Source organism: Talpa occidentalis, unplaced genomic scaffold (assembly GCF_014898055.3).
Source record: "Talpa occidentalis isolate TD23 unplaced genomic scaffold, MPIMG_talOcc4v2.1 talOcc4.16, whole genome shotgun sequence".
Classification (NCBI taxonomy): Eukaryota; Metazoa; Chordata; class Mammalia; order Eulipotyphla; family Talpidae; genus Talpa; species Talpa occidentalis.
In genome coordinates this window covers 77,768,374-77,792,345 of record NW_023601653.1, presented here as the reverse complement: position 1 = coordinate 77,792,345, position 23,972 = coordinate 77,768,374, and the positions used below count along the sequence as shown (strand labels likewise).

The 23,972-nt window shown below is 48.6% G+C and overlaps 2 protein-coding genes across 4 annotated transcripts; one reads left to right on the top strand and one right to left on the bottom strand.

Annotated features, from left to right (window-relative positions):
• The first annotated feature begins 1,813 nt into the window (after window positions 1-1,813).
• On the top strand, window positions 1,814-16,864 carry SMAGP (small cell adhesion glycoprotein). 2 transcript variants are annotated; one of them, XM_037514762.2, is made up of 4 exons: window positions 1,814-1,859; window positions 3,039-3,108; window positions 12,679-12,759; window positions 13,191-16,864. In XM_037514762.2, exons 2-4 carry the CDS (start codon window positions 3,069-3,071, stop codon window positions 13,367-13,369), a joined length of 300 nt encoding a protein of 99 aa, XP_037370659.1. In that variant the 5' UTR covers window positions 1,814-1,859; window positions 3,039-3,068; the 3' UTR covers window positions 13,370-16,864. The 2 variants fall into 2 exon arrangements, with proteins under 2 accessions (XP_037370659.1, XP_037370660.1); XM_037514763.2 differs by lacking the exon at window positions 1,814-1,859 and adding an exon at window positions 2,670-2,724.
• On the bottom strand, window positions 14,783-19,361 carry DAZAP2 (DAZ associated protein 2). Of its 2 annotated transcripts, none has more exons than XM_054696627.1 (4): window positions 19,287-19,361; window positions 17,800-17,918; window positions 17,181-17,426; window positions 14,783-16,220 (listed from the first exon to the last, which is right to left on the bottom strand). In XM_054696627.1, exons 1-4 carry the CDS (start codon window positions 19,324-19,326, stop codon window positions 16,086-16,088), a joined length of 540 nt encoding a protein of 179 aa, XP_054552602.1. In that variant the 5' UTR covers window positions 19,327-19,361; the 3' UTR covers window positions 14,783-16,085. The 2 variants fall into 2 exon arrangements, with proteins under 2 accessions (XP_054552602.1, XP_037370658.1); XM_037514761.1 differs by lacking the exon at window positions 19,287-19,361 and adding an exon at window positions 18,888-18,991.
• Between the last annotated feature and the right edge of the window lie 4,611 nt (window positions 19,362-23,972).

Below are 23,972 nucleotides of genomic sequence, written 5' to 3'. Positions count from 1 at the left end.
CTGGCTCTGGTGAATTCTCTCACCCTCCCGCGCTTCTGACTGTACCCAGTGCATGTATAAAACAAAACAAACAAACAAACAAATAAATAAATAAAAAAAAAAAAACATGCCTCTATAAATAAAAAAAAATTAAATAAATAAATAAATAAATAAATAAAATGAATTTCATCAACTCTGTTTTCTCCTCTCCCCTCCCCCCCTTTTCTGTTTGTTTTTAACCAACCAAAGCGCATCTTTGGGAATGAAAATGACTACCCTTGCTTATTTTATGTCTTTGCTTTTCTCTCACTCCATGTCTCTGTTCTCTGAATCCACATGAACATGCACAATGCCTGTCTCGCTCTCAAGCTATAGGAACATTGATTTCCAAACTGAGAAAATTCCTCACAGGAAGAAGGAACACAGAACTCACTAGGATGGCAGAATAACCACAAGGGTTCTCACCCTAAGTGGAAAGTCAGGATAACAGCAGCCAGCGTTTACTGAGCATGCACTGCACGCCAGGTGAGGTGGCAAGGTTTGAGATGTATTAACTCATCCCGCCCCCACAGTAACTCTGAGATAGGTACTGCCCTAGATAAGAGCAATGAAACAGAAGTAACTTGTCCCAAGATGACTGGGCTAGTGTATTTCAGAACCTGTCACAAGAACTCCGTCATTGAGTTCATTTTGGGGAACATTTCCTGCCACAAATATGTGAGTCTAGAGGTCAAGCATGGCATTGATTAACAGTTACCACGTGCTACAGTGTTGGCTATGAAATGACTTCACAAGTATTACCACTTTCTGCCCCCCATTTCAGAATGAGGAGAAAGATTTTATTTTTTTTAAAGATTTATGTATTTATGCATACAAGAGCTGAGGTACAGGCCAGAGGTGTAGGGGGTGAGAGGATTCACCAGAGACACAGTGGGGAGCAGAACAGGCAGATGGACCCAAGTACACAGCTGGGGGAGCAGCGGGAGAGACAGGAGAGGTCTGCTGCGCCATGTGGGTAGCTCCCTGGCCGGGGATCGAACTCCTGCTGCATTGGCTGGGGACAGCTTCATAGCTTGCATCTTAACCATGAGGGGAAAGATTTCAGACAAGTAACTTGCCCCAAGTCACAGCTGACAAGCAGCACGGCTGAGACTGCTTGTGTCCAAAGTCCACGAGGCGCTCCCCCTCCACCTGCAGCGCCTCAGTTGTGTGTGGGACAAGGAAGGTCCGACAGGACCCACCTTCGGCTCCCACCCCACCCCCCCAGCTCCCGGGCCCCCCGGGGAGTTAGTTTCTGTTCCAAGCGTGTTCGGGACCTGTCCATGCACATGCCATGCAAACGCAGGAAAATGTAACTCTCCACAGCTGAACATCTCACATCCTGGACCCCAGCCGGCCGCAAGTTCGCAGCCCGCGCCCTCTGCAGCCTCGGGGCGCGGGAGGAAGCGGCTCCGGAAGGAGAGAGCAGCGGCCGTCGGCGCAGGGAAGGCGGCCTTTCCTCCCGGGGGAGCAGAGGCGGCGGGCGGCGGGAACCTGCAGAGGGCGGCTTCTCGCCTCCTTTCCTGTCCCACCCAGCCGGCCGGCCCCCGCCCCCGCCCCCGCCCCCGCGCGGGCCTCCGCCGCCGACTCCCGGCGTCGCCCCGCGGCTGCCTCCGACGCGGCGGCCGGGCGGGTCGGGCGAATCCACGCGGCCCCCGCCCCCGCCGGTTCAAAAGGCCGCGCCGAACGGCGCCGCCTCCCGCGGCCCGTCCGACTGGAGAAGCGAGTCCGGGGCCGGCCGGCGGGAGGGGCAGCGAGCCCGGGCCGCGCTCCCGCCGCCGCCGCCGCGCGGAGCCGAGCCCGGACCTGCCGTCGCGGCCGCGCGGAGCCCTCGGGCGCGGGTAAGGCGGGCGCGCGGGCCCGGGTTGGGGGGCGCGGCCGCGGGGCCCCGACCCGGCCGCCCGTCCTCGGGGCGCGGCCCCCAGTCCGCGTCGGGGACCCCGGGCGCCCGGGCGGGGGCTGGGCCGGGCGGGGTCCGAGCGGGGAGGCCGGCGTGGGGGGTCGGGCTGAGGGGCGCGCGGCGGGCAGTGACGGGCCGGCTGAGGGGGCGCAGTGGGCAGTGACGGGAGGCCTGAGGGGGCGCAGTGGGCGGTGACGGGAGGGCTGAGGGGGCGCAGTGGGCGGTGACGGGAGGCCTGAGGGGGCGCAGTGGGCGGTGACGGGAGGGCTGAGGGGGCGCAGTGGGCGGTGACGGGCGGGCTGAGGGGGCGCAGTGGGCGGTGACGGGCGGGCTGAGGGGGCGCAGTGGGCGGTGACGGGCGGGCTGAGGGGGCGCAGTGGGCGGTGACGGGCGGGCTGAGGGGGCGCAGTGGGCGGTGACGGGCGGGCTGAGGGGGCGCAGTGGGCAGTGACGGGAGGGCTGAGGGGGCGCGGCGGGCAGTGACGGGAGGGCTGAGGGGGCGCAGTGGGCAGTGACGGGCGGGCTGAGGGGAGTGGGCCTCGCCGCGGAACAGGGCTGGACGCGGCAGAAGGCGGTGCGGCCGTCACCCCGCGGCCTCGGCCCGGCCACCCCGGCACCCCGAGAGCGACCCCGCCCCGCGCCGCCCCCGGCCCGGCCCGGCCGGCTCGCGCGCCACCTAGTGGCCGGCGCGGCGAGGCCCCGGCTCCGAGCCGACCGCGCACCTGTGCGCACGGTTGGTGAAACTGCGAGCGCGGCTGCTTTGCATACCTTGGCCTCATTTTCTCGGGCCTTGAGAAACCTCTTAGGTAAACACAGTGCCCCAGTGAGAGGATCTCGGGGTAGAATGTTCAGAGATAACGCACCCCAACACCCGCAGTCTCAGATCTGCTCTTGGCACCTGCAGCTCTTGGTACCTGCAGTTCCTCAGGGAACCCGGGGGAGTTTTGAAAGGGTTAGGACTACCCCATTGCGAGGGGTGGGAATGGGGACGGGACTCAGGAAAACCTGGCACCAAAGGCTTTCCTGAGATTTCCAGTCACCTCCGGCCCCAGTGCAGGGGGATGGACAGGGCAGGAGGGGGCACACCCACCCATTCCTATCTTTGTTCCTTTTCCTACAGATCTGCTTCTGCCTCCATCCATCTGCGGCAATGACTGTCTCACCAGCTCTGACCACACCTGCGCCAGGAGGTAGGTGAAGGCTTTTCCTAATCTGAATGGTAGAGACTTGTTCCACATCCTCCCACCCGCAGCAGCCGAGTGTTGCAATTCCCTGATTCCCAGATGGGATGATCCTCCTACCTCTCCGCCTGCCTCACCCCCGGAGTCCTGGGAGCAAGCGGAGGCTGCTAGGGTGTGCACTAGGGCCGTTTGAACCTCAAGTGCCATGAACCTGGGACAGTCGGTCTGTGGCGCTACCACTTAAAATTTGTGAGCTTGGCTGAGCTATCTAACCGCTAAACTACAGTTTCCTATAGTTGATACCTTATGAGCTTATTGGTGAGGATCAAATGAGATAACCCATGTAAAGCAACACCCATCATAATGTCTGGCGTCTGTCGGGCACTCAGCAGTATTGGCTACATGCATATCACATGTATTTGTGAGGATGATGTGCCAGCTAGAAGCCACCTTTTTCTGAACAGGAATTCTGCCCGATTTTTAAATTCCACGCCTCTGATAATGCACTCCAGTATCAAAAACCCATGTTCCTGAAGGTATGCTCACCTTCCCAAACTGAAAAATGTCCATTAAACAATAACTTCAGTCCCTTCTCCCGGGCCCCTGGCAGCCACCATTGTACTTTTTTAAATATTTATTTATTTATTTATTTATGCATACAAGAGCTGGGGTATAGGCCAGAGGTGCAGGGGGTGAAAGGATACACCAGAGACAGAGTGGGGAGAACAGAACAGGTTTATTGATTGAAATACACTGCTGAGCAGGAGAGGTCTGCTGTGCCATGTGGGTCAGCTCCCTGGCCAGGGCTGCGGATAGCTTCATAGTTCTGAAACTTAACCCCTTGCGCCACCAGGGAGGCCCCACCACCATTGTATTTTTTTTTAAGGTTTTTTTAAAAAAGATTTATTTATTTATTCAAGCACTGGGTACAGTCAGAAGCGCGGGAGGGTGAGAGAATTCACCAGAGCCAGAGCAGGGAACAGAAAAGGCAGACTGACGAAATACACTGCTGAGGGGAGCAGCGGACGCGGCAGGAGAGGTCTGTCACGCCATGTGGGACCCTCGATGGGGGCCGGGGATCGAATTGGTGCTGCAGAGGCTGCGGGCAGCTTCGCAGCCCAGCATTCAACCGCTCCACCACCAGGGGAGGCCCCACCATTGTATTTTTTATCTGTATAAATTTTACTAGGTACCTCATAAGTGGAATTATACAATATTGTGCTTATTTCACTTAGAGTAACATCTGTGAGGCTCATCCATGTGTGAGAATTTGCTTCCCTTTTAAGATAGATAGATGAACAATATTAGCTTATTCGACACAAGTTTTCACATTTTGGCTGTTGTGAGTAATGTGGCTGTGATCATGGATGTACAGATATTTCTCTGAGTTTCTGCTTCTAATCCTTTTGGATATATACTCAGAAATGGAATTGCTCAATCATCTGGTAATTCTATAACTGCTGAACTGTTTTCCACAACCACTATACTATTTTACGTTCCCATCAACAATGCACAACCTCCACATCCTCGCCAACGCCGGTTACTTTCTGGGTGTTTCTTCCTTTTTTTTTTTTTTTTTTTTTTTTTTTGGGGGGGGGATAATACCTAACTTGTTGGATGTGGATTGGACTGGTATCTCATTGTACCTTTCATTTGCACTTCCCTAATGATTAATGATCTTTCTTTTAAAGATTTATCTATGCATACAAGAACTGGGGTATAGGCCAGAGGTGCAGGGGGTGAGAGGATTCACCAGAGACAGAGTAGGGAGCAGAACAGGTGGATCTACTGAATGAAATACTGCTAAGGGGAGCAGTAGGCAAGACAGGAGAGGTCTGCTGTGCCATGTGGGTAGCTCCCTGGCTGGCCGGGGATGGAACTCGTGCTGCAGAGGCTGTGGATAGCTTCATAGTACTGTGCATAACCCCTTGCACCACCAGGGAGGCCTACATTTTAAATCATTAAAAACATTTCCATGGGTCCCTAGAAGTATTCTGGACCCTAGGCATGGTACCTGCTGAGGCTGGTACATGTCCTGTTGGGTACGTGCATGAGTAGGATGGGGTGGAACCTGCATTGTGCACTCTGCCCACCCTACCAGATAAAGCCCATCACCCCAGCCACCTAATCACACTAGCTACCTCCTAGTCTGTCCTCACTCTGGATCTAGATGCTCAGCATTTTTCATCTTGCTTATTCCTCCTAACCCTGTGAGCAGGTTTTATTCTAGTTTTACAGAAGCAAACAGTGAAGCTCAGAGAAGTTAAGAAACTTTCAGAGGTTAAGAAATTCTCCCAAGGTCATGTGGCTAATAATGGTAGAGGTAGGATTTTGTGCTAAAATTTGGTTTTCTCCAAAGCCTGTATTCTTTCTTTCTCATGGAATGCTGCTCTCAAGGTGTCCCCCCACCTCCCTAGCTGGGGCACATGAAAGAGAAGGCGGGAGAAAGGGAGCAGAATTCCAGGACGTGTTCCCATGGAAAGGAGAATTGGGGGAGCCGCCCTGTGTTGGGCAGCTCTAAAGCAAATAAGTAGGTTGGCAGACTCAGGTGGCAAAGGACCTGATATCTCTGTGATAAGAGATTTTAGTTTGAGAACAAGGGCTACAAAGAAACCTATGTGTATCTGGGTTAACAAAAAAAAGAAAAAAAAAGGGAGGGGTGGGGTGAATGAACAAAATAGATCTGAAGTTCATTTGCTGTTAGTTGGGATTGGGAGGGAGCCAAAACCTTTTTTTTGTGCTCCTCTGGTACTACAATCTTTCCAAGCCTGAGCAGGAAGAGAGCTGCATTATCCTCCTTGAGACAAAGAGAAATAAGGTAGGAACAAGAGATAGTGGGGGGAGAGCTTTATATCACCGCCTTTTTATGCCAGGCTTCCTGACCTTGGTTTGCTTTGTTGTGGTGGGGTTTTTTATTAAAAAGGTATTATATGCCCCTCAGAGAATAGCTTTCCAGACCCTTTCATACACATATATGAATATATATATGTTTATAGTTTTATTTTAATTCACTTTATTTTTACAAACATGTAATCATATTATACATCCCACCCTAGCAATTTGCTTTTTTTATCTAACCACATATCCTGTCTCAGGAATTGCAGATCTACCACATTCTTCTTAACAACTATATAATGTTTCTAAAATAAATGGCCTGTAATTTGTTTAATCATTCCCCTGCCCATGAACATTCAGATATGTATTGCTCTTGCAAGCAGTGCTACAGCGAACACCCTCTCCATCTGCAATAAAACTGGAGAAGCAAACCCAGTGGATGCATAAACAAAATGTTTAACTACTTCTAGGGTTTGGAGATGTGGTAGTGTGGGTGGTAAGAAGCTCAGAACGAGGTGACAGACCTGAGACCCAGCTCAGGCAGTGGCTGAGTGACCCTGAGCTGGTCAATGCCATTTGCAAGTTGCCTCCCCTTTCTGGCTTATACATGATAACAATCCAACCCTGTTTACATCACATTCGTGGGAGGGAGATAAAAATAATGTATGTTTTGTAAAATGTAAATCACAAAAATAGATTGCCGTGCCGATACCTGAAGTCCTTTCTCATTAGCTCCCAGGCTACTCTCACCTCTAGCCTGAGAGAAGCTCTTTCATGGAGAATGAAGTTCACATCTTTGATTTTTTTTTTAAGATTTATTTATGTGTGCATACAAGAACTGGGGTACAGGTCACAGGTGTGAGGGGTGAGAGGATTCACCAGAGACAGTGGGGAGCAGAACAGGCAGATCCACTGAAATACACTGCTGAGGGGAGCAATGGGCAAGACAGGAGAGGTTGATGCGCCATATGGGTCTCCTCCCTGGCTGGGGATCAAACTCATGCTGCAGTGGCTGCGGATAGCTTCATAGTGCTGAGACCTAACCCCTTGAGCCACCAGGGAGACCCCGTCTCAAAATATCTTATTGTGCATAATGTTTCTAACCACTGCTGACTGTGGGTAACTGAAGTCACCAGCAGCAAAACCAAGGATAAGGAGGAACTGCTGTATCAGACTTTAAGACTTTTTTTTTTTTAAACTTTACATATATCTTTTTTTTTTTTTTAAGATTTATTTATTTATTTATGCAAGCACTGGGTACAGTCAGAAGCGCGGGAGGGTGAGAGAATTCACCAGAGCCAGAGCGGGGAGCAGAGCAGGCAGAAGGACCGAAGTACACCACTGAGGGGAGCAGCGGGCGGCAGGAGAGGTCTGCGCGCCATGTGGGACCCTCCTCCGGTGGCCAGGGAGCAGCTGGGGATCGAACCAGTGCTGCAGAGGCTGCGGGCAGCTTCACAACCCAGTGCTCAACCGCTGCGCCACCGGGGAGGCCCTACATATATCTTTTAATTGAGATGTAATTGACATATAGCAATGTCTTTGTCTTGGGTATAATTATCGGGCTTTTTTTTTTATACCTGTCTCATGATTAAAATTTTTTTATTCTGAGTTACGGAAAAGTCTTCCTTTGCTTCTGGCATGATATGACATAACAGCGTCATTCAAAAAGACCTCAGGTCCAGTCCCAGTGGAAGAACTGCTTATTGTGCCATGACACCCTCCTGGACCTGTGATACCCGACTTAGTCCTTACAACAAGGCTATATTTCTCCACCTGTCTGCAAGGATGTTACCAACAGTTTTATGGCGCACCCTGTGATGAAACGCTGTCTTCTTCTGCAGCACTTTCAACTCTCTTTTAAACCCTCCCCATCCTTCCTCTTGATGCTCTTGCATTCTGTTTTTTTGAGAAAATTAAAGTTCTCAGAAGACAACTGCCAGATGTTTCCACGCCCTTCATCTCCCTACTACCTACCTCATTGCCCGTGGGCTACTCTGACGTTCTTCCTGTTTATCATAAACCATCCCCTCCCGCACCTGTCTTCCCCGTCATCTGAGTCACCCCAACCCATGCATAAACAGGCTATCATTTCTCCCATCCCACAAAAATGAACAAACAAAAACCTAAGTTCCTCCTGCTTCCAGCTACATCCTCATTTCTCTGCCTACCTTTATTGAGAAGAATTTATATGTCTGCCTTCAGTTCCTCAAATTTCTCCCCTCAAATCTGCTGTAAGCCAGGGGTTTATATAGGCACTTCACCAGTTTCTCTTGTCAAGGTCATTCATGTCCTCTGTGCAGTGAGATCCACTGGGTCTCTTGATCTGTTTCACTGCTAATCCTCGGTCTCCTTTGCTCTTTCTTCCTGGGCTCAGTGCCTGGTCCTCTTCACCTGTACTTATGCCCTTGGTGACCTTACCCTGTCTCATGGCCTTAGATGTGCTGACATTCTACATCTCCAGTCCGAGCCTCCTCCAAAAATCCAGTCTTGACATCCTCACTTGGATGTCTTACAAGCAGCCATGTCTAAAATTGAACTCTGGATTTCCCCTTGCGATCTGTGCCTCTTGCAGGCTTCCCCATCTGGTGACAACAGGCCTTCCCTCCCTCTAGTTCTCAGGTCCCAACCTTTGGTGTCATCCTTGACTCCACCCCACATCTAATCTTGTCAATCTTAGCTTCAGAATTATCCAGAGTCCCACCCCTTCCTCCCTGGGCTGCTGCTAGACCCAGTCAATGCTTGTATGCAAACTAGAAAAATGCTTCCCCTCTGGGTGGATACTGTGGTGCCATTGTGCTAGGGACAGCCTGCTCTACTCCTGATTCCACCCCCCACAGCACATTGTCCATACTGCATTCCAGGGATCCTTTAAAATAAATTCCTGTTTCTGTTACCTAATGCTTCTAACAAATCATGTCAACGCTGAGTGACTTCAACAATAGCTATTTATTGTTTCTTGGAATTTTGAGCTGTCTGGGCACAGCCCTGCTTGCTTCCCCTGTGCTTGCACATGCAGCTATAGTTCTGCAGAAGATCTGTTGGGCTACAAAGTCGAAAATGACCTCCCTCACATCTCTAGCCATCGTTACTGACAGCTGGCTGCGTCTGGGTTGCCTTGGCTTTTCACCCTGTGACCTGTGTTCCTCTAGTGGGCTGCTTGGGCTTCCTCACAACATGGTGGTCTCAGGGTTTCAAAAGTCTAGTCTTTGGGGTCTCCCTGGTGGCACAAGGGGTTAAGTCTCAGCACTATGACGCTATCAGTAGCCACTGCAGCATGAGTTCAATCCCCGGCCGGGGAGGTGACCCACATGGTGCAACAGACCTCTCCTGGCTTGCCACTGCTCTCCTCAGCAGTGTATTTCAGTCAATCTGCCTGTTCTGCTCCCCACTCTGTCTCTGGTGAGTCCTCTCAACCCCCAGCCCCCACCCCGCACCTGTGACTTACACCCCAGTTCTTCTATGCAAAAAATTTTTTTAAATTATGTATATGTAGCACCTAGTTCAAATCAGGGATTTAGTATATGGCAGCTATTATAGTTGGGATCATTTGCAGAATTTCCCAACTAAGAACCATCCTGCCTTCTAGATTCTCTTTCCAGGGACTTATAAGGTATCTGTCATCTGAATCCTCACTAAATTCAGCGCTGTGGTCAGATCCCTGGGTGACCTCAGCACAGCTGCCTTCCAGCACCTGTGACAGTGCCTCTGGTGCACACATACCAGGGGCAAAGTAAATTGTTGTCACTTGATTGACTGAATCTTATTCCTCTTTACACTTCCATACATATGTTATTCTTCTCTGTTCTTTGTACATTAAAAGTTCTCAAATGTTCAAAAAAGGCAAAACTGAGGGCAACTATATGTAACTCTGAATCAATTGTAGGAAGATGGAGTGCAAGGGAGGGGCCTAGAAGGCTTGGGGGAGGAAAGAGTACTTAGTGAGGGGCAGCAATCTAATGGAGTTGTCAGATAGATAAACTTCGGGGCTGTTCTTTGATGGAAGTCACAGTATGATCTGAGAAGGGACATCCCATCACTTTTGCCCTGGCCTGTGGGTTATAAGGGAGTCACTGGGTCCAGCCACTCAGGGAGACAGGCTTACACAGGGTATAAATAAATAACAGGAGGCAGGGGGAAGCCTCCTTGGAAGCTGCCTACCATACCCCATTGTACAAATCAGGAATCTGAGGCTGGGAGAGATGTAGTTACTTCCTCAGGGTGATTAGTAATGTGCAGGGCCAGGGTGCAAGCCTAGAGCATCTTTCCCTTCACTGAGCATATGAACAAGGTCACCTTAAGTAATCTTTTTTTTTAAGATTTATTTATTTATGCATACAAGAGCGGGATACTGGCCAGAGATGCAGGGGGTGAGAGGATTCACCAGAGACAGAGTGGGGAACAGAACAGCCGGACTGATTGAAATATACTGCTGAGAGGAGCAGCGGGCTGAAATATACTGCTGAGAGGAGCAGCGGGCAAGACAGGAAAGATCTGCTTTGCCATGTGGGTTCTCTCTGGCCGGCCGGGGATCAAACTTGTGCTGCAGAGGCCGTGGACTACTTCACAGTGTGGTGCTTAACCCCTTGCGCCACCAGGGAGGCCCCAAGTAATCTTTTTTTTTACGATTTATTTATTTATGCATACAAGAACTGGGGTACAGGCCAGAGGTGAGAGGATTCACCAGAGAGAGAGAGAGGGGAGCAGAACAAGCTAATCTACCGAAACACACTACTAAGGGGAGCAGCGGGTGAGACAGGAGAGGTCTGCTGCACCATGTGGGTTGCTCCCTGGCCAGCCAAGGATCGAACTCGTGGCCTCAGTGGCTGGCGATAGCTTGTTAGCACTGTCTTTAACCCCTGTACCAACAGGGAGGCCCTTAAGTAATCTTTTTAGTAGACACTATTGTATGATGCTTGCATGGTCTCTCATTTAATCTTCACAATGGTCCTACAAAGTTAGTTAATGAAGTCGCCATTGGTAACAGATGAGACTGAGTGAAGAGACAAGTTGTAGTAGCAGACCATCACCATCACTAAAGAAAGAGAATAGTGGAGGACTTGGCCCTGCCTTGGGAGGGGGCGCTCTGGCAGCCCATACAGGACCAGGATAGGATGGTTCATCAGACCTCTCCCTTGGCCCGTGTGAAGAAACCCCTTAACATCATTGCCCCTCTTAGCACTGCTCCCAGGCTCAGCAGACCACTGCTGGTGACTCGTCTCACTTGTCACTTGTCACTCGTCTCACTCTTGGCTTGAGCCCTAACGGTGTTAAGTGTGGACAGGAATCATGATTGTGCCCAGTCTCCAGCCACACTGACCTTTGAGTCCTCTTCTCTGCCTCAAACAGACTCCAGTATATTCCTACCCCTGTTCAGCTATCAGCTCAAATCTTACTTCCTGGGGAAATTGTTCCTGCTAGAAGACTAGATTCCATCCCTCTGCTACATCCCTTCTCAATGCCCAGATGCTTCCTTTGTCACATTCCTGGCAATTCAGAACTGTGACCTGTGTGATGCAGAGGTAGGAAGCTCTGTGAAGGTAGGCTGAGTCCATCTTGCTCACCATCATATCCCCAGTGTGCCCAGCACAGTACCTGGCAAAGAATAGGTTGTTCATGAGTGCTATGGAAGGGTTATTGGATGAATATTGAGATGCCTCCTGTGGATGACTCTGGGCTCAGCCAGCCTGCTTACCGCAGAATACCTCTGGGGTATACATAGTAACCTTCACCCTACACTAACATGCTAACTAGGAGAGAATGGAAGGGCTTCCTGACTTCCATTCTAAACATACAGGAAGCCACCAGTTTTGTAGTGTTCCCACCTGGGTCCTGATTTTAAGGGTGGGATTTTCAGGTTGTAAGGACTAGACATACCAATTGCAGGAGGTGGTGAGGATATCTTTTAGAATAGGAGATTCCTTGTTTCAGAAACTTTCCAATTGCAGGGCCTACTCTGGATATGTAGAAAAAGGCTTTAATAAAGGAAGAGTATTCTTTTAAAATAATGCTTACAAAGAGTTTGTAAGAGCATTGAAGAAATGCATGCCCCATATATATAGAGAGAGATGCATACAGACTCATCATTTGATATTGTCTATGGAAACGTATGCAATTCCTAATGATAGCTTTTCCTTGAAGCGCTACATGTCACAACCACCTTATAAGGCAGATACTATTATCTCCATTTTGCAGATAAGGAAGTCAATGCACAGAGGTTAGATGATTTTTCCAGGGTAATACAGCTAGTAAAACAGAGTTCAGATTTGAACCTCATCCAGGATCTAGAACACATATTTTTCATCACTATAAGGCAGAGAGAAAGCCATCAAAATGAGCGCTGGGTTGCGAAGCTGCCCGCAGCCTCTGCAGCGCTGGTTCGATCCCCGGCTGCTGGAGAGGGTCCCACATGGCGCGCAGACCTCTCCAGCCGCCCGCTGCTCCCCTCAGCAGTGTACTTCAGTCCTTCAGCCTGTTCTGCTCCCCGCTGTGGCGCTGGTGAATTCTCTCACCCTCCCAAGCTTCTGACTGTACCCAGTGCTTGTATAAATAAATAAATCTTAAAAAAAAAAAATTTTATGTCTTTGGGTAGTGGTTTATTTTCTTTTCCTTGCCAGGTTTTCCTATATGGATTTACTACAGGAGTTGCATACATTTTTGAATAGGGAAGGTGGAGTGGTGAAATTTGAAGAACAAACATGCTTTAGAACAAAGGAATTCACCCCCATTTCCTTTTCCATTTTCCAGAAGAGCTGACCACCCCCCCGTTTCTGCAGCCCACTGTGTCCCTGTCCCCTGAAGCTGAAGCCAGCACAGCACTCATTGCAGGTAATAAAGGCTCTGAGCCAAATCCAGAGACCCTCCGGGACATGTCACTCCAGACATAGCCTGGAGCCTAGTGTGATGAACGAGGATTTTCCCTTTACAGGAAAGCGCCCAATATCAGAAACAAATCCACCTACTGGAGGCTCTGGATTTAGAAAACCCTTCCTGTTGGGATAAGCTATTTCCTGTTTCCCTCCTTCCTGTTTCTGTCATGATCATCAGGAACTAGTTGAGAAGGAATTCAGTTTTGCCAAAAATCAAAAGCCTTTGTGGACCATGGAAACTGGCCTGGGCGGGGAATGCAGATACTAGTTAACTATCGATGGAAGAGAGGAACCTTATGAGAAGGTTACGGTAATAATCTAATGCAGGTGACCTGTGAATAACTGAGACACTCAATCCTAAAACATCTCATTTTCCCTCTCATTTCCAAGTTGTTATCACCGTGGTCTTCCTCACTCTGCTCTCAGTTGTGACCTTGATCTTCTTTTACCTGTACAAGAACAAAGGCAGCTACGTCACCTATGAACCTGCAGAAGGTGAGCCCAGCGCCATCCTCCAGATGGAGAGTGACTCAGCCAAGAGCAGGGAGAAGGAGGAATATTTCATCTGACTCCCAGACACCAAGGAGCTTGTACAAGCTCCAGGGCTAACACATTGACTATTTAATTTATTAGTGAAAGTTTTATCTGAAACTAGTGAGAAGCACTGATACAGGCAAACCTGAGCTCCCCAGGAGTCAGGTCCAAATGTCAACGTCACTGATACCAGGGACCCAGAGAAAGCTTCTTGTGATGTCTCTGAAGCCAAGCTTTTGTAATGCAGCTGGTGTTTGTGACTGATGAACAAGATGGAGCTATACCAGGCAACATTTGAGTATGTGCCTGTTCATCATTGCTTTTCTCCCACTTCGAGAGAGTTAGGGTTGGTGGCTGTTCCTGCCTCCTATTAAATCACCTAGCGACAGCCCCAGTGGGAAGTGTCTGTAGCTCTTCCCAGAGACTAGATACCACAGAAAAAGGCCAGGCCAGGAGGGGTGGGAGACAATGGAGACATTACCTCCTGATGACTGTGTTACATCCTTTAATCTTAGCCCTTCCTTTCTCTAGTCCCCCAAAACGTTACACTCATGCTATTTTTATCACAATTAAAACATTTCCATTGATACAGAATTCAGATTTTTATATTCTAGAAATAACTATTACATTGATTTATTCCTGCTAATGCTTTTTGACATTTTCCTTGGTGTATTTAACTCCTTTGCATATGTTCTCCCCCAAGTAAAAAGAACCCTGGAGAAGTTTCAGAAGTTCCAGAACTATCTCAGGGTTGATCCAAAGATGAACATGGGAAGCATCTTTTCCCACAGGAGGGTCATTAGAAACATAGCCTGGGAGATGACTTGGTTTCACCTCTGTCCTGGCAAGGGCTAGGCCTGTTCCAGAGGAAATAAGGAAAAATTTACCTGCCACCTTTTCCCACCAGCATCCTTTGAAAATCAAGCCCAGAGAAGCTTCTTGGTTCTAACATAGTGTCAAAATGAGGTATGTTTAAGAGGTGCCAGGTATTTATAGAAATCATTAGCAACCCAATATCGTTTACTTTGGAAGTAAGCTAGATCTCCCTTGAGATTTGACCTCCATTGTCCAAGCTCACATCCACCCAAGAGTTGAGGCATCAATCTGAGCCACCTAAATTGCAGGGGTTTTCAGTATTTTTCCACACAGAACTTTGGAGAAACGGAGGGGTCACTCTGAATTTACACAAACTGCAATACTATACATTTTCCTCAAATGTTTGGGCAACTTGGGAGGATGAATCATTCGCTTACTTTATGTTCTAAATTCCCTGGCATAATAGGCTTGTAAGAAACTGAAAGGTCTCAGGAAGTAAATGAAGAAATCATAAAAATGGCCCATTCTTAGCCTCTTAATTAAAAAAAAAATATCAGAATGACAGTAGCACCTATCTGAAGAGATCTATAGAGGAAATCTAACAAGCTGAGTAAAGAATCCTTGAAGTAAGGTGTAATGCAACTTCATCACTTTATTCAAATCTTCAAAATAGTCTTTATTCTACATTTTTAGTATAAAAAATCCACAAGTTAAGTGCACCACAGTGTAGAGAGAGACATACAACGCTTAACTTCCATAACAGTCAATGGTACAGTCAAATATCACATGTACAGAACACAAAATTTAGATGAACTGAAATTATAAGATAAAATAAAATAAAATCCAATTTCAGAAAACAAAAATCAAAATATTAAGGATCCCTGAAATACTCTTAACCCTAATGATATTTCATTTGACTCAAGTCATGTCCTGTGAGGCATTCTCAATATGACCCCAGGAAGCCCGTTTGGGAATTCCTGGGAGCCATGAGGGGCTGTATCAGACTCTGTGACAAAATGTTAACAGATTTTTTATCTGAAAACTACCCTAATTTGGCTCTAAAGTTATCAGGCTTTTGAAATGTATCTTCCTCCCTGCCCCTCATGTTTTAACAAACTATTACTTAGAATATCTTTTGTTCAAACAAAGCTCAGATTTTCTGGCACCAAAGCAAATTTGGGTTTGGTTCATGTATGAAAAGACAGCCTATGAGGAGGGTCCAAAAGTACCCTCCACTTTTGCCTGAGGAGGTGCAAAAGCAGAAGTAATGGGGTCTGTGCTTGCGACACAGAGGGAGTTTCAGAGGATCCTTGTGAAAGACTAGTTAAAAGATGACAAGTGGGGAGAAGTGCAAGGAGAGAAGGAAATTAGTCTGACTGGCTTTCTGTCCTGCACCATTGATTCAGTGGAGATTGGAGGGAATGAATGGAAGACCAGGGTTGAGGATAGGATGTGGAGCAAAGGATGGAAAGGAAAAGGCAGACAACTAATGCGTTTCATTTATAACAAGTAATGTAAATCAAAGACTTAAAGGAAATTAAAGACCAATCAGAATAATTTGGCAACTTTAATTCTTAGGAAGATCAAAGTTTCCTCCAAACCTAATTTGATGTTTTATTACTAAAAGCGAAGACCAGGATGGTACAGTATTACTCCAGAGGAATTCAAGGAAGATCCATAGGGCTACTTACTTCACCCACATTCATTGTATGAATGGATACCTCCCCTACCTCAAAATGCTTTAGGGAGGTACTGCTACCATTACATGGTTCCTTATTAAATTTGAAAAGTGCCTGAAAATTTGGGCACCAGAAAGACACCCCAACAACATGTGTCTAAACTGCAACTTCAGGTTAATATGACTAAAGCAGTTACATTGTGAGAAGTGCTGAAGGTATGTGATGTCTTTCCCGGCACAGAGGTGGCCTTGGTTCTTCACCAGATGGTGTAGCCACCATCTGAGCCACCCACGAAGAAGTTTCCCTTCCGCTGAGTTACAAGGACATTGGCTCCTCCCTGCATGAGTGTGAGCTGCTGAGCAGCATTAGGAGGGCATCCAGGGGGTGGAGGCTGAAAGAAAACGAGAAGATTGATTGGGCATAGGGCAGCTGATACAGGGAAGCAGACACAGGTGAAACAGAGGCCCTATCAGGAAGATGGGAATGTGCTAACCAAAAGCATCTTAGAGAGCTAGTTCTGCTACCAATTTGAGTTCTAAAGCAGATCTGTATTCTTAGTGAAGCCAAAAAATAACCAGAAAAGAGGTCTACCACATTCAAAGGGTTCTAGTTCCAAGGTGAAGCCTGTGGCTACTTGTGAATAGGAGTAGTCCAGACCCTTAGGCATTTCCAGGGTAGAGGAAATCACTCCTACCCCATTCCAAAAACAGAGATGAAGTGCCAGCTCCACGGCCCTATACCACAGGGTCCCACAATAGTTTTCAAATGACCGATTGTGGATAACCTGAAGGTTCTACCTAATGTCGACTGTTCTCACCTTATCCCCAACATATGGTTACTGAGTAAATGAACCTAGCAAGGATGATGTGGGCTGTAATTTCTGGCATAGGGGAACTAAGCAGGAAACATAACTAAAATTTCTAGTATCTTTCTATAAAAGCTACCTTTAAAAATCATCAGGGTTCCTAATATAGTACCATGCTGACAGAAAATATTAAGTAAATGCTTATGGAGCAAATAAAATATTAAAAGTTCTTACTATACTATATACTATAAAAGTATTATAGCTCACTATACTACAGTGAACTATAAAAGCAACAGGCTAGATTTATAACACAGGAAAACAAAATAATCTAACTGACCCAGACTCCAGTCAATGGAGTTGACTGGGGACTTGTTCTGCCTTCTCAACCACTTTCTGCCTGTTTGTCTACTTGGTGACAAACTACTGTTTGTCACTGGTTACACCAATACTAGCTGTTATCCAGGGATGTTGGCAGGTAAATATGCAATCATTTCAGAAAATTAAAATAAACAAGGAGAGAATTTTTCCTGAAAAGCCCATACTCACAGGAATGTTGCCAGCAGTAGCCCCAGCTCCAAATCTGGCACCTGCATCATACCCTCCTTCCACCAGCACTGCTGAACCAGGTGGATATATGGGGCCAACTGGATAATAAGCCATGGGGATTGTGGAACCTAAAGGTCCAACAGCCAAAGACTGGGCCATGGGAAGATACAGTGAGGCACCAGGAAATGCAGCTGACATGGTGGGGACTGTGGCAGCCCCTGGGTGCACAAAGCTCGGACGATAGAGCTAGAAGAGGCAGAACAGAAGGCAAAATATTACTTGATGACATTTGTTTCAGATCTCTTCAATGAGTCAATTCCTAACTCTTGTGCAGACATACAAGATACATAACTCTGAATTATACAAGTTGCCTTTCCACTGCCATTCAGGATTCTCCTGGATCAATCACTCCCTTGAGCTAATGTTAGGCTCAAGGAATGCAAACTCACTTTAATCTCAGCCTGGGCCAAATAACATTAAAGAATTATTCTCAACGCCCAACAGAAGCTAAACTATAGTGTTTTAGATTATTAACATGAACATACTCTGGTTTGTGAAGAGTCAGATTTAGCTAAAGAGAGAAAATGTGACCCAAGAATATTCTCAAATGGAGAAGCACCTCTGAGTAGGCAGGTGGAGCATCAGTATAGGGTGGAGCCTGAGGAAGATGCAGTGTCTGCGGGTACACAGGATTCCCAGGAGGCTGCACAGGGTAAGTTGGTTGTGTTGGATATTGACCTGGAAAATGGGGGAAAAAAAAGAAATGTTATGTTGCCCATCACACCAGTATGGGGCCGGGCATATTGGGTAGCTAACCTGCTAGGAATAAGTAGAAGGGGATCTGCAAACAGACTATCCTGGAGGGCCTGGTTTCAGAAGTGAAGAAAGTATTCTCTATGCACTCTCGTAACAGAAGGTGATGGAGTCTTAACTGGACAGGAAGAGTGATCTTCCCGCTAGCATATTGGTCTAACCCGAAAAGTCTAGTTGGGCAGGTTTGAGTACCGGTTCTTGCCTCCTAAGTGCACCCTGACGCCGCTTTGGATAGTCCTGGCTGTTAACTGACCAAGGCCTCATGAGCAACGGCGGTTATTTATCTGACAAATTCCTATCCAAGGTCAACTTCCAAACTGAAAGAAGCGAATAGTGGAAGTGAACCCTGACAACAGAGAGCGGGTGCAGCAGCTAAGGGAAAGCTCGGGTTCGGCCAGACACACTCTTAACCACCACCGCCGGAGCCAGGAGTTCAGGCCGCGCGGGACGAGGCGGGCTCCGAGGGCCCGGGCCGGGCCCGCCCCGCGGCGCCAGCACCTCACCAGTTAAGCAGCGGCTCGCGGCGGTTCCGGAGTTTGGGGCCCCGCCCCCCCGGTTCTCCATTGGCCTACCCGAATACCTGCTCTAGCTCCCCATTTGCTCCTGCGGATGGCCGTCATGACCGGCCCCCTCCGCCGCCCTCCTCCGCCCCCCCCCCGCAGAGCCGCAGATCTAAACTGCGCCACAGAGTTTAAGGGGGACAGCGCCCCGCGGGGCGAGCGGCCGTGGCTCCAGGATGACGAAGGCGCCTGGCGCAGCCCCCAGGGCCGCAGCCGGCCGAGGAGCGCGGCGCAGCTCGCCACAAACTTGACATTTGGCGGCGCGGGCCCCGGGCGCGATCGCTCCAGGCCGGCACGGCCGTCCCCGACGACCGCGGCCGCCCCCTGTCCTTGCCTTTGCTGTTCATGGTGGCTGCGGCTCCGGCTCTGCTCCGCGTCGCGGACGGTTATTTTTTCCGTCCTCTTCCTGTTCGGAGTCACTTCCGTGTCACGTGACGGCTCGCCCGCCCAGCAGCCCCCTGCGTGCCGGTGCCGCAGCCCGGAAGCCCCGCCCCCTCGCCCGGCCGCCAGTAGCGGCCGGGCGGCCCGCGTGGCCCCGCCCACTCGCGGTGGCCCCGCCCACTAGGTCTTGTCCTCCAACCACCCCCCCCACCCCCACCCGCCCCGCCCCGCGACGGAAAGAAACAAAATACCCTGAAGCCGGGTCTGTTCCCCCTGCCCGCGCCCGGAGACCGAGCCTTGAAGCCGGGCCCGCGACCTTTTTCCCCTCGCACATCGCTCAAGGTCGCCTCACCTTGAGAGCCTTTGCGCGAGGGGCACGGATTTCGGCACATTTTCCTGAGGACCGAAGTCCCCCCAGGCCCGGGGCTTCACCTGCCAGCGGCCCCAGCCCCGCGCCGTGAGGCCGGTGTGCCCAGGCCCCGCGCGCCCGGCCTCTCTGACCTCGCTGACCCGCGGTCACCGCCGCGGCGGGGGCAGCTGCCCCGCCGGCAGGAAGGGCCCCCAGGCAGCGCTAGGGCGAGCCCGCGCCGCCCGGCCCTGGCACCTGGCACCTGGCTCCTGGCACAGGTAACCTGTGTGGTGCCTCGGACAGAGGTGCTCTGTGTGCGCCTGCACGCCTGACTGAACTGTCCTCCGCGGCGAAGATGACATTCCTTTCAGGGCAGCATTTAAGTTTTTCCTCCTAGCCTTTTGAAATTCCTGCTGAGGGCCTCCCTGGTGGCCCAAGGGGTTAAGCACCGCACTGTGAAGCTGTCCGCAGCCTTGGCAGCATGAGTTCGATCCCCGGCCGGCCAGGGAGAAACCCACGTGGTGCAGCAGACCTCTCCTGTCATCGCCCGCTGCTCCCCTCAGCAGTGTATTTCATCAGTCTGCCTATTCTATTCCCCGCTCTGTCTCTGGTGGATGCTCTCACCCCTGCATCTCTCTCTGGCCTGTACCCCAGCTCTTGTATGCATAAATAAATAAATCTTTAAAAAAAAAAAAAGACACAACCTATGAACTGTCCGCAGCCACTGCAGCACAAGTTCGATTCCCCACCAGGGAGCTACCCATATGGCGCAGCAGACCTCGCCTGTCTCCCGGCTTCTCCCCTCAGCAGTGTATTTCAGTAGATCCTCCTGGTCTGCTCCCCACTCTGTCTCTGGTGAATCCTCCCATCCCTACATCTCTGGCCTGTACTCCCAGTTCTTGTATGCATAAATAAGTAAATCTTTTTAAAAAATAAAGAAAGAAAATAAAATACCTGCTGAGTACTGGCTCTGTATACAAGTTCAGAGCTGAAGCTGAAGCAGACAGTCCAGCTATTTTGACATGGTGTTTTATATTGTAAGAATACTAGAAAAACATCTGAAAAGGGAAAACTTCCAAAAGAAAAACACTCAATAAACATTAGAAGCCTGGGCCTCCCTGGTGGCATATGGGGTTAAGACCCAACCTATGAAGCTGCCACATCCACTGCAGCCAACCCCCACACACACCTCTGGGTTGTACCCACACCCCCCACACCTCTGGCCTGTACCCGGGTTCTTGTATGCATAAATAAATAAATCTTTAAAAATAAAAAGTGGTTACTAAGTGGGGTTGGGAGATAGGCAGGAGTGAGATTTCAATACATAACTTTAAAATTAAAAAAATTTTGAACCATAGAAATACTTGCCAATGGAAAAATTAAAACACTCTTAGTACACCAATTAAAATGGCTGATACTAAAACAAATGACCATATCAAGTGTTGGAAAGGATGTGGAGCTACTAGAATGATTAGAATGTAAAATAGTACAACCACTTTGAAAACAGTATGACAGGGTCTTTAAAAGGTCAGCATCCATACCCTATAATCCCACCATTCCACTCCTGTTTACCCAAGAGGAATGTAAGCATATGGGCACACGCACTTATACATTGATGTGTTTAACAGCTTTATTTGTAATAACTCAAACTGGGAACAACACCTACATTCAACACAGGTAAATGGATAAACAAAGTGTGGTATTGGTGGGCCTCCCTGGTGGCATAAGGGGGTAAGTCTCACCACTATGAAACTATTGGCAGCCACTGCAGCACCAGTTCGATCCCCAGCCAGGGAGCTGACCCACATGATGAAGCAGCCCTCTCCTGTCTAGCCTGCTGCTCCCCTCAGTGGTGTATTTCAGTAGATTTGCCTGTTCTGCCCCCAACTCTGTCTCTGGTGAATCCTCTCATCCCCTGCCCTGCACCTCTGGCCTGTACCCCACCTCTTGTATGCATAAATAAAACTTAAAAAAAAAAAAAGTGTGGTATTACTGTGCAATAAAAATGAAGAAACTGTGGAGTCACAAAATACAACACAGGTAATCTCAATTATGTTGAGTAAAAGGAGCCAGGACCCCCAAAATAGAGTACACACTGTAACATTCCATTTACACAAAATTCTGGAAAATGCCCACTAATCTATAGTGACATAAAGCAGATGAGTGGTTGGGGGAGAGGAGAGATGGACTTTAGAAAGCTTTTGGTTTGATGGATATGTTCATTATCTTGTTAGTGGTGATGTTTTTGTAGGTGTATATATATATATATGTGGAAACTTATAAAATTGACATTTTAAATGTGGAATTTATTGTATGTCAGTTATACCTCAGTGAAGCTATTTTATAAAATAATGTTAGGAGAAAGTAGAGGGAAATATCAAGGGTGATAGCTAATGAACTCATAATGTGGCTGGGCAAGACAGGTGCTAAAAGGATAATCACAGCAAAGCCCAGTGCAGCGCTAGGGATGAGCTAGCTGTGCGCAGAGCACTCAGAACATGAGGACACACTTCTTGCTGGGCCCCCTGGGCCCAGTAAATGACCCTGATAGAGACTTTCAGTGTACTTTACTGAAAGTAAAGTACTTTACTGAAAGTAAAGCACCTACTATGCGTAGTGTTCTTCACTTATGTAACTGGAAGAATAAAACCACCTCCTTTTTCCCAGGACAAAGAAAGGGTGGAGGTTGGTGGAAGAATTCAGGGACTCTTTGAAGTAGACTTTTCAAAGCTTTGGCTGGCCTTTGTGTAACTAAGGGAACAGGATTATAAGATATATGACTCAGAAAGGGACCTTCCTTTCTTAGTCCTGGCAAGCCTTTGTAGAAAAGGCGCTAACTCTGCTCTGCATAATAATGGCAAGTACTAACTCCAATATAGCTGGGCCAGCTAGTAAAACCTGGAGTAGGGTCTCTTTTTTTTGGGGGGGTGGGGAGTTTGTTATCAATTTTTGTCACTGGTGAAACCCCAAACAATGTGCATCAATATCATTTAATGCTTATTAAAAATGCAAAGTAATGGGGTGATAATAAGACACACAAATATTTGCTGGTTTGAAGGTCAGATTACATTTTATTCTTTGTATGTGTGTGCACGCATGTGTTTGCACACATTCCAAAAGTTACTTTCAAAGGATACTCAGAAAAATAGACCCTCATCTGTGCCTCAGTCTGGCCAGTCTTCTCTAGACAATTCTCCTGATGGACTGTGTGCCAGAGTTCACGGGAGCTTGTGCCCTTGGCGGCCTTTCCTTGTTCCATTCCCTTACTCCCTCCAGCCTCCTCTCATTTCTTCCAGATGGTATATGTCAGATTTAAGGAAATACACTTTTGGTGATAGCTGAAGAACCAGAGGAAGGATCTAGGGCTTTCCCAGAAAGAGGTGGAGATTTGAAGAAGGATTTGGGGCTGGGGGGTGTGGAAAGCACACCTGTGGACAGAGTCATGTTAGGGAAGGTCTGAGGTCCTTCTGTAACAGGGTGGTCCCCAGGAAAGGGGGAGGTTCCCTGCCCCACCCAAGGAAGGGTGGAGCTGAGCAGGAAGAGGAGAAGCTGCAGAAGAGACTGAGGAAGGAAGGAGCAGGATGGAGTCAGGAGACCTGGAGGAGGCGCATGGAGCCTAGAGACACGTGAAGAAACTGCGCTTGTCTTTTGGTCGTGGACTGGGTGACACAGATGTGGGTGAGACCTGTGGGGAGGTGACAATGGCAGCTTTTATCTTGATTTTGATTTTGCTCTTTTCCTTCCGGGCTTGTCTGGTTGTTTCTGACCCTTTTCTGTGGGTCCCCACTGGAAGATGCCTTAGACATGTGGCAGGCTTTGGGGCCTTGCTCTGGGCCAATCCCGTTTGGATGGACTTTTACCCACGAGGGGACGGGTAACTTTGGGTGCTTCATTTAGAAACTGGACTCTGCCTTACCTGTATTGTTTCCTAGTTTTATTAAAGTTCCTTCCCCTTAAAGTCTCCTATGTTTTGTATTGATGCGGCGGATGGCAGAACCCATGTAGAAATGGCAGGTTTGCGGGGTTTGGGCTGCCCCTCTCCCTGTCCTATAACACTTCCAGGAAGGAATACAACTTCCAAATAAAGGTTAAACTTCTTGCCTGTTTTTTACTTGCATGGTAGTACTTTATAAGTAAAGTTTTAATGTTTTCCCTCACTCATTGTGATTCTCTATTTTTCCCCCAACTCATCAGGAAAGAAACACCTTGTATAGTCATGAGGTTTGAAAGAATTCACAACTGTGCCCCACTGTGAATATAGTTACATTCCATTCAGGGGAACCACACCAGGAGTTGAGGCTGTGACCAGCAGTGACCCCGGACAATGCAAAGGTTGACCAAGGGAAGAGACATGGGGGGCAAGACAGAGACCATGCCTCCCACTCCACTTCCCCAAATACTCTAGAGAGACGTGACCCTTAAAATGGAGGAAAATGCTGGATCTAGAGTTTCATATACGTGTTCTCACTTAACACTTACAAAAACCAGGAGTAGGTGTCACCCCCATCTTATAAACGGGAAACTAGATTTGAAGAGGCTGACTTGCCCAAGGTTTAGTAAGTGAACATGGCTAGATCTGACTCCAGATTGCAGCTCTGACTGGATTATAATGTCTCTTCCTTGTTCCTGTATGGGGAGGTTGGTAGTCAGGCAGACAACTGGCTGTCCATACACCAGGTACATTTGTTA